At 37.8% G+C, this 9,772-nt stretch overlaps 1 protein-coding gene across 1 annotated transcript; it reads left to right on the plus strand.

Annotated features, from left to right (window-relative positions):
• The first annotated feature begins 1,119 nt into the window (after window positions 1-1,119).
• On the plus strand, window positions 1,120-4,785 carry LOC103973168 (ATP synthase subunit delta', mitochondrial). Its single transcript, XM_009387663.3, has 2 exons — window positions 1,120-1,485; window positions 4,211-4,785. Exons 1-2 carry the CDS (start codon window positions 1,225-1,227, stop codon window positions 4,553-4,555), a joined length of 606 nt encoding a protein of 201 aa, XP_009385938.2. The 5' UTR covers window positions 1,120-1,224; the 3' UTR covers window positions 4,556-4,785.
• The last annotated feature ends 4,987 nt before the right edge of the window (window positions 4,786-9,772 follow it).

Below are 9,772 nucleotides of genomic sequence, written 5' to 3' on the forward strand. Positions count from 1 at the left end.
TAATATTTTCTAATTTTATTAAAATGTGATACTTTCATGAAATATTTTTTAATATTTGATCTTCTAAATAAGTAGGAAGCATATTCTAAAACTTTGGATTGGGTCAAATTCTGATCAAAACAACTTGAGATTTTCAAAAAATCTTTACATTGGACTTAGATCGACAAAATTTTAATTTTTCTATTTTAAATATTTTTTTGATATTTTTGTGATTTTTAGCATTTGAACAATTTGATATTTTAATCCTTTTTTAATAAATAATAAGTTTTTAGTATTTTAAGATAAATTTAACTTTTAAAGGTCAAAATTAATAAAAATTATTTTGAAAACTTAAAAATAAAAAAAATGGCCATATAGATCTTTTAAATTTATTTTATGATTTTTTTAAAATATTTTTAATATTTATTTTTATATTTAGAATATAAAAATATTATTATATTATTAATTGCTTTATAATTAATAAAATTATTTGTTACTTTATTATTTATATTTTACTATTTTATAATTTAATATATATTTAATATATTTAATAATATAAATTAATATATTAATAAATTGTTTAATATAATTTATTTTAAATCGACGTAAGTTCTAGATTGGTAGAACCGGTTGATGATTTATTAATATGATGGAGAGAAGATACAGGTTTTAAGGAAAAAAATAGTTAAGAGGATATTTTTATTATTTTGAAAAATAAGGCTCTCTCTAAAAATTTTTAAAAAATAAGAATGTTGTACGATAATTTAAAAATAAAATTATTATGCGAGAATTTTGGGGCTATGAATTTTTGAAATAAAGATGTTTTATCAGAATATCTTAAAAGCTTCTTCGTAGAGTTTGCCTAAGCCAAAAAAATAGAACTGCAATATACTGATCTTTTGGGCCTTATTTGCCGGCCATTGCAGTAGCTCACGCAGAAGCACCCGTGTGAATTACGATTCAGGGAACAGGAGAAGAAAGCCTTCCCGATCCTCACTGCCGGAAGCCCTACAGATGTCGCTGACGCACGTGATTTACGATCAATGGAAAGCGCCTTCATCGTGTTTTGTGCTTCGTGTATCGCAGGAAACAGTTGATCCGTGCCCAAGAAGCGCCTACTCCTATAATACGCCTCCCGAACCCCGAATCCCAAACCCGAGCCCAAACTAGAGACAGAGAACCCCAAGTCGGTAGCAATCCTTCGTCTCGTCACCCGAGTGATCGAGTGGGCGCAGCCAACAATCCATGTATCGCCACGCCTCGCGACGCCTGATCCAGGCCCTCGGCGACGGAGGCCGCCGCCGGTCTTTCTCCACCGACCTCCCGGCGGCGTCGTCGGAGGACGCGGCGTTCGTGGAGGCGTGGCGTAAGGTGGCCCCCAGCATCGACCCGCCCAAGACTCCGCTCGCCTTCATGAAGCCCCGCCCTCCTACCCCCTCCTCCATCCCTTCCAAGCTCACCGTCAATTTCGTCCTCCCCTACCAGTCCGAGATCTCCAACAAGGAGGTTCGGGCGCTCCTCTCATCCCCATCGGTCATATCTATCTAAGTCTCGCATACGGTTTCGTTCTGATGTATCGACTATCGATGATGCTGCATCTGTTTCGGATTTGTATGTTCTGGGATCTGCATTCTACTTGAAGGAGAATCTAACTCTACTTGATGAGATCATGTAGATGACCAAGTAGTGGATTTTCGTTGTGGATGCCATCGTTTCCTTTCCTGTTAGTCGATAAGAATTGATTTCTGCGATCGGAGTAATAGTAAGTGGAAGTTCTGTGACTGGACTGCCTCGTGTGGTACCAAATGATCAACCCAACCATTGGAAGCTGCGACCTGATGTTTGAAGTGGACATCTTCTTACGGTTAAGCGGTGTGGATATTTAGTATGTTTGAGCTTCAAGTAGTAGTTTTTTGAGTCAGGTCCGGCTACAATATGACGCCCTAGTTTAGTTCATATCGGATGTGTGGTAGGAGATCCTTGTTAAGCATTTTGGACCAATAGTTTAAGTTCATCAACACAGTAAGTCAGTTATCCTGTCCCCATCAGGCTGAGTAATGAGGGACTAGTTGAACGTAGTCTGGCATTTTAAAAAGACACAAACTTATGCAATAGGCATTTCAGTCAAAATTATTGGCCTTGTGGTTTTTCTAATAATTTGAGAAGAGATCATCTTTAAAATCCTATAGCAAGGTGCAACTTTTAACCATCTTGTTCGTCACAAGTTGGTCAAAGATTGTTTTCATTGTGAACTTGATGGAACTGAAATGGGTGTACTTGGTAACATTTTGGATGTTTATGGAAAGTCTATGTACAAGCTTGGTATGACAGTAAAAGTTGAAGCTCAATATTCATTTTGATGCTCTTCTGAAGTCTCATGATACAAACTAGATGCTAGTTTTAAGTATAAACATAGATTTTATGTTGTTCAGTAGTTTGCAAGCCATGCCACTATTTTGACTATTTCCCTTCCTCTCGAATGTTACATTTAGAAAGATGCACTTTCATTTTGCACATACCTTGCTAACCATTATGCGCACAGACCAGAAAGGACGAATATTTTTTTGAATTAAACAAAAAGATCCATTACTATGCAACTTTGTTGTTTAGACTATGTTATTCACAATACACTCACTTTAAAATGGTCGGCTATATTTTCCTGAGAGCTTGTCATAAGCCTTAAGCATGACAATGCTTGTGCCACTTTATCCCTATAAAATATACCAACATCTATCTTCAATTTGCTTTCTTTTGCATTGCACTTCAGGTAAACAATTAATATCTAGATACAACTTTCAAGAATTCTGCCACTTATTCATTGTTGCTTTTCCTCGAGCAACAGCTTATGCTTCATTATTTACTCAGGTGAGCCCCCCTTCAACATATTGTGTGTATTCATTTGCATCAATGTTGGGGCAATTTCAGAGCTTATCCTAGATGCTAAGACACTTCAACCAATTTAATCACTATATAGAAGAGAGAATTTGATGCTTTCTGCAAGGCATTACTGAAATGCTTTTATTTCCTTTTGACCTTCTAAGCACCTATATTAGTGTGTTTCACCTATCTGAAGCAAGACATCTTCTAGTGTTGCCTGGTGATGTGGCTCGCCTAGGTTGGCTGAGCTAAACGTGGTCCACCTTAAGACCAATGCATTATTGTATGGTAAATGTGGTCTGATCTTGTATGCACTTGGAGAAAGGACACTTTTTGCCCAGCCAAGTGCAGACAGGTGGAAACTTGATTTATTCAATTGACGAAAGCTATTCATGTGTTCATTTGAATGAAGATCAATGTCATTTGAGACTAGCACTTCCGGGAATACCTCAATGTTCACTGCATTTATGGTTGGTCTCCAGTCTTCTTATATATACTATATCTTGCATCTTCAAGCATCTAAACTAGATGCAGCATTTCCTGAGTGGCTACTTATTAAGCATAACTTTTTTCATTAATCTAGTTTGGCAAACTGTTGGTAGCATTTGAAACATTATCCAAGGAAGCATTCCAAATAGCTATTCTGTGTAGCAACTACTTGATTCAAGGTGGTTCATCATTATAATTGCTTTAGGAAAACAAACTGATTAGTTTCAGCATCTCCAGTATCTGATGGTTAGTGGTTGGGAACCATGGAATTCTTTGCTACTATGCTTAAGAAAGCAAATGAGATGTGGTTCTGGTCTGAATAAGGACGAGCGACAAGCTCTTAGAACCATCTTCATCGAGAAATCTTTGTTACAACCAAGGATGGGACCGTCCAACTCATGCTGCCTTGCACATTCTAGGCTGCATGGTACTGATTCTCAGCACATTACTGAGCATTGAGCTGCCAGATGCTGGCCTGTTGGGAGTGTGCATCAGCCTTACCCATCATGTCACTGGGTGAGAGTTTTACATAGGACCATTATTTGGCACATTTTATGTGACGAGCATACTAGCATTGAGATGGTACATGGGAACCAGCTCGGAGTGCACATTAACCTCAACCTACACTCTGTCATCATGGAGGATAGCTTGAATGTCTGAGTGGCCTAGTCATTGTCACTTTATCAAGAGAGATTTTGAAGTGAAGATTGATTAACAATTTTCTTATGGATGAATTACCTTTTGAAGTTCTTATGGTGTCTAAATTAGATATAAACTAATAGGCTGACAAATTGATCACTACTTCTATTACTTTGTCCCCTACTTCTATTCCTTTCTCTTTGTCCCTTAACTTATTTACTTTCAGGTTGATATGGTCATTGTACCAGCAACCACAGGGCAAATGGGTGTTTTGCCTGGACATGTTGCCACTATTGCAGAACTCAAGCCAGGGGTTCTTTCTGTACATGAAGGGAATGAAGTAACTAAGTACTTTGTTAGCAGTGGGTTTGCATTCATACATGCCAACTCAGTTACAGATATAGTTGCTGTTGAGGCTGTTCCTGTCGACCGCATTGATCCAAGCCTAGTCCAGAAAGGACTAGTTGACTTCACTCAGAAGTTAAACTCAACTACGACGGACTTAGAAAAGGCTGAAGCGCAGATTGGTGTTGATGTTCACAGTGCATTAAATGCTGCACTTTCTGGTTGAGAGTCTTTATCCCTTATGGGGCATTCCTCTTGAACTCATTATTGAACACAGATAAATGGCCAATTCGTGATGTGTGAGGAAAGATGGAAAGTTTTATAATTTTTTAGCTTTAATCACAAGTCAGGACTGTGGTAACTTAATTGCTATCCTTCTGTACAACTCTGAAATGTTTGATGTCTTGTTTTACTGGTTTCTACTCTTTCTTAAGCTTCTGTGGTTCGAACCTGCTATTTTCAGTATTCTACTCATCAAAATTTTATTTTTATTTGCAGTTTTTTGTGAATTATGAATTGGGACTATGTGGAAAACGTGCTAATGGGGTATGAGTGTGTCGATGGTGATAGACCGCTTTTTTTGTACAAGTTTTCTTTTTCTCAGACTAGCAACCTGTCCTAGAGTGTAAAAGAGTCTATTTTGAGCCACATCTAAGCTTGAATTGATATCCATTTAATGTTGTCATCTTTGTTCAATTGTAATTTACTTGACTAGTCAAAAGTTAGGCTTGAAATTTTGTTATAGACCAGCCATACTCGAGCTTAATTTCTGCTTGAAGTTTATCTTAAGCCAAGCTTTAAATGGACCAGGTTTAGTTAAATTCACCTGTATTACCTCTTTAGAATAGGGGAAATGGTAAAAGTAATTTGTCAAACATCATGAGGGTAATAAGCCTAATGGCTGCAGATGAGTCATGGAAACTTCTAAATGTATGTCATGATGGTAACATGATTGGTATGTTTTCTGTAAGTCTGCAGAAAGATAGCTTATTATTTATCATTATTGAATCTAATAGGATTTAGGGTTTAGGGCCAATGATTCACTTTAACTATATCCTGCTCTTTGTCATGATGGTAACATATTTAGTATAGCTTCTGCAAAGTCTGCAGAACCATAGCTCATTCTTTGTCATTATGGAGTGTAATTTGTAGAAATTACAACTATTCCAGTGCTTTTCTATTCAGACAAATATTTACCTACAGTATTTTTCTTGTTAATACCTGAATCATGTGCTTTTTCTGAAAGCCAAAGATTCTATTCGATTAAAGGATAACAAGTCTCAAGGTAGCATTTCATGTGTCCAAGGATGTAATAATAGTATGCTAATAAACAGTCAGAGTTTTCTGTACTGAACAGGCCATAAACTTCTGTTGTTTCGTGTTCCCTCCGATGTATATCTGCTTCATTTTTTGTTTATATTTTAAGCCAATTGTTTCGTGTTTCCTCTGATGTATCTCTGATAGTTGCAATGTAGTTGACATGTTTATATCTTTACCTTTCTCTGAGTTGGTCATACGGTTGCTTGACCAAATAAGCAAGGGTGTGGACAAGTTCTTGAAAGTTGGATCATGTCTCATGTTCGCAGCAGCATTTGTGTACCTTCCAACTTGAAGATCAAAAGGAGGCAACTCGAGTCAGTCTAGAAACCAAATCCAGCACTTTCGAGGAGCTTATCGTCCTCGCTTTCATCGCTCTCATCTGTTTCCAAGCAATCGATGCTCTTACTCTTTAATCTTTTCTGTTTCATTCCTGTTGGTGGTTCTCACATCAAAGCCGTCTCTTTGCAGCTGGTGGTTCACCGGATAGGGAATCAAAACTCGGTGTGAAGGAGCCAAACTATGATGGAAAAAGGTGCGTTCCAACTTTCTGACCGATGGAAAGTAACCATTGAATCATTAGTCTTTCTGTTTGGCATCCTTCATCCGATAGGTTTAAAGTTTTGTATCATATCATGTTAGATTTGCATCATGCTAGGATGCTGTGTTTCACCGTAAGCATGCTGGACCTAATCAGTTTCTGACGCTTTACGTTTAGGTCTTCATTAATTATGACTCATGATAATTGCGCCAGCACAGCTGAGTCGCAAATGGTGGGTGTTTTTTCCTATTATCAAGTCACATTCATGACGCTTCTCGCTTGGACATGGAAACTAATGAAATCAATAACAATGGAGTGGTCTATGTCAACGACCAGATGGACGATGGGCTGATGGAGATGAGCACTAAGAAGAACATGCAACCAGGGAGAGGAGAGCGGTGGCCAAGACTTGGTGGTGATCCCTTTCACAAGTCAAACAATGGGATGTGTTGCTGAGGCAGTGGAAAGCAATCCGTGGAGAACCAACCATCATAGCCAAAAGAAAATGGATGCGAACATGGGAACAACATAATTGCACACCCTTCCAAAAACACACACAAAAGATTGTGTGGTCGGACTAGTTATTTGATTTTTCAGGAGATCAATTCAATGACAAACACCAGGGGGACCGAAGAAAAGAAGACAGCATGACAAGTATCTTGGCCTAACTCGATTGGTGGCGTGGTTGTACTTGTTTTCTCTCTCAGCCTGCATCCCTATCTAAGACCTGTACAAGAGAGCCATTTGATTACTCCGGATATTTTGCTTGATGACACATCATGCCAATAAAATAAACCAGGTCTAGCAATCCACCCCCGACTTAATTTGTGATGTGTGCATGAGAGGTGCTCGCGCTCCGTAATGTCGACAATGCTCCTCGACCAACATGGCAGTGGATTGGTTTTGACTGGCATAGTTTTATTTCTGTGTTATTGAACGGTGGTAAATGATGGCATAGTTTATCTCAACAACCCTTTTGTCTTCCAAAAACATAACACATATATATGTTTGTACATCTCGTCGGGTGAGATAATACGTGAAGAAGACTGGCACATCCTCGTAGAGTTCGTCTACTACAGTCCAGCTGGGAGGCGAAGGAATCCTGACACTCTTTGCTGTTCCTGCGACTAAGAAAATGTGAAACATCGAGATGCATGGAAGAGTTATTGGTCTGATGATGGAGCGAGAAAGAGTAAGAATATGACTAAGAATCTGATGCAGCTACACTTCTCCATGCCTCCTTTCTTTCTTTCTTTCTTGCTAGGGCGAGCATGCTTCCCATACTGATCAGATCTGATTGGGTATCTTCTCTCTTCCTCCGAGACATTATTATTGGAGGTATGTGAGTTGGTTTCATCAACTTCCATGAATTTTTAGCGATTAAAGCTTTGTCACATGAGGGCCTACAATGCATTTGAGTCTGGGTGATGGAAACAGGGGATGGATGTTAGCCATTAATAATGGTGTTGCTATTGGAAAGCCATCACCGCTTTGCTGAAGCATCTGAGCAGAGGAAAAAAGTGGTGCAAAGCGAAGGAACTGATGTTCGCTTTACATAAAAATCTGCGCATGGAGTACAGTCACAATCTCACATAATGATATGATTCATGGGAAATGGGCAATTGGCTTCTTTGTATTGATTAAGACAGAAAATTTAATTTCTTTTACTTTGTGAAGAATCATTGGCTATTAAAAAGTTATGCGATATTTGATGTGAAGGATCTGAACATTAAAAAAGAAGAAGAAGAAGAAGAAGAAGAAGAAGAAGAAGAAGAAAAGAGTCAGTCATCTTCTGACTTTGAAGAAGTAAATAAAGATTTTGATTCCCGAGGACTTGTAAACGCAGGAAATGGTAGTCATGTGAAAGCTCTAATCTTCAGGAGCGGACTGCAGCAATCATTTCGTTAAACTACTTATATCTTTCTCCATTTCCCATGACAGCGAGATGGATGTGTCCCCGACAACTTGCTATACTCCTCTTCACACTCTTCACCGTTGAACAGGATTGAAATGACATGCAACAGGAAACATAAGAGCTCAGAGCACCCCACCGATTGCGCCTGCAAAAATGGACTTGATTGGACCGAACAAAGTACTTGTGATTGTAGAGTTAGAATGACTGTGTTGAGGCTACCAACAAAGCAAAGGGAAATGTAAGAAAATTTTCATAAGAATCCTCCTGTAAAATATATTCTATGTTGCATTGGGTTAAATTAGTCTGTCTCAGCAATTTGACTTGAGTGTGTTTTTTCTCTCTTTTTAAAGAGAAAGAGATTTAAGTGCTTGGTCTGCATCTTGAAAATACATTGGACACCAAGATCAACAAAAGTATACTTGTTTTGTTTATTCAGTCAATTAATTGTATAGACAAATTATGTACTGCATGTTTTTAGCTCCCTGATGAATGAGTTAGTGAGTCAACAAGGTAAGGTACTATCGAGTGTGTAAAAGGTGAAATTGCCCATACAAAACAATCACTTCCTTTCCGATGGGACTTTCCAACTATCTCGTCTTTGACTTTGTGAGGAAATCACAAATTAGGTGGTTGTTCATAGGTACATGTAAAGAAAATTAGCCCCAAAAAATTGTTGAAACTTAGAGAGCTCAATACAATACAATCATCATTCTCGCATGGATTCAAAATCACAAACAATGAATGGACCACAATCTGTCCGCAACAATGAAATGGATCCTTTTGTTCAGTAGCAAGGCTGATGAATATATGAGCAAAACTTGAGCTAAAGCAACTTCACAGGATCAGGGAATATCCACCTCTCAGAATTTTGCATCAAGAAAGAAAAAAAAGGAGAGAAAGAAGAATAAATCCATATTCCTCCTTGGTTTGTTGTTTCTCTTGTTTTCTTTCCAGTCGGGACGGACTACCATGTCAGTGTGTTATTGCACAGCTACCGGTTATCCTATAAGAAAGAGTTGCCATATCCACCCTTCCCTTGTCTCATCTTCAAGTCTTGGCCATGACACAGAAAATTTGGAACCTCTTGAGAGAGATTGCAGTGTCTGTTTGACAAATCAACTGATGGAAGAGTCTGGTGAGCAGAAAGTGGCCAAATACAATAGGAGACTAATTAGACTTTTGGCTCAGCATGGGCATATCCTCTGTCACAATTCATCTCACCTTCGGATTTGATCGTTAAAACCTATGTTTCTGAACCATGACTCCATGAGGTCATGTTCTATACATATTTGTCAAAACATGCAAACAAGCTGATCCATCTTCCCTCTCTATTATTTTCACTGTTTGAGTAAATGAATGGCTAATTTGCTCCATGTGAAACGGAAGCATTTTGAGTGTCGGAGATCACTTGCATTATATATGCAAACATCTCATGGTTGTTTAGAGTGAAAGATGAAAACTTTCACTGTAATTAATACATTAGGAATAGAAAAAAGAAAGATATATCTGAAAAAAAAATAAGACAAAGACTTTTCTTTACATCAAAATTCCATCATCAATCAATCTTCACCATTTTGAACTTTAACAAGGGAATATATATATATATATATATATATATATATATATATATATATATATATATATATATATATATATATATATATATATAT

The sequence above is a fragment of the Musa acuminata genome, chromosome BXJ1-5 (assembly GCF_036884655.1).
Source record: "Musa acuminata AAA Group cultivar baxijiao chromosome BXJ1-5, Cavendish_Baxijiao_AAA, whole genome shotgun sequence".
Lineage (NCBI taxonomy): Eukaryota > Viridiplantae > Streptophyta > Magnoliopsida > Zingiberales > Musaceae > Musa > Musa acuminata.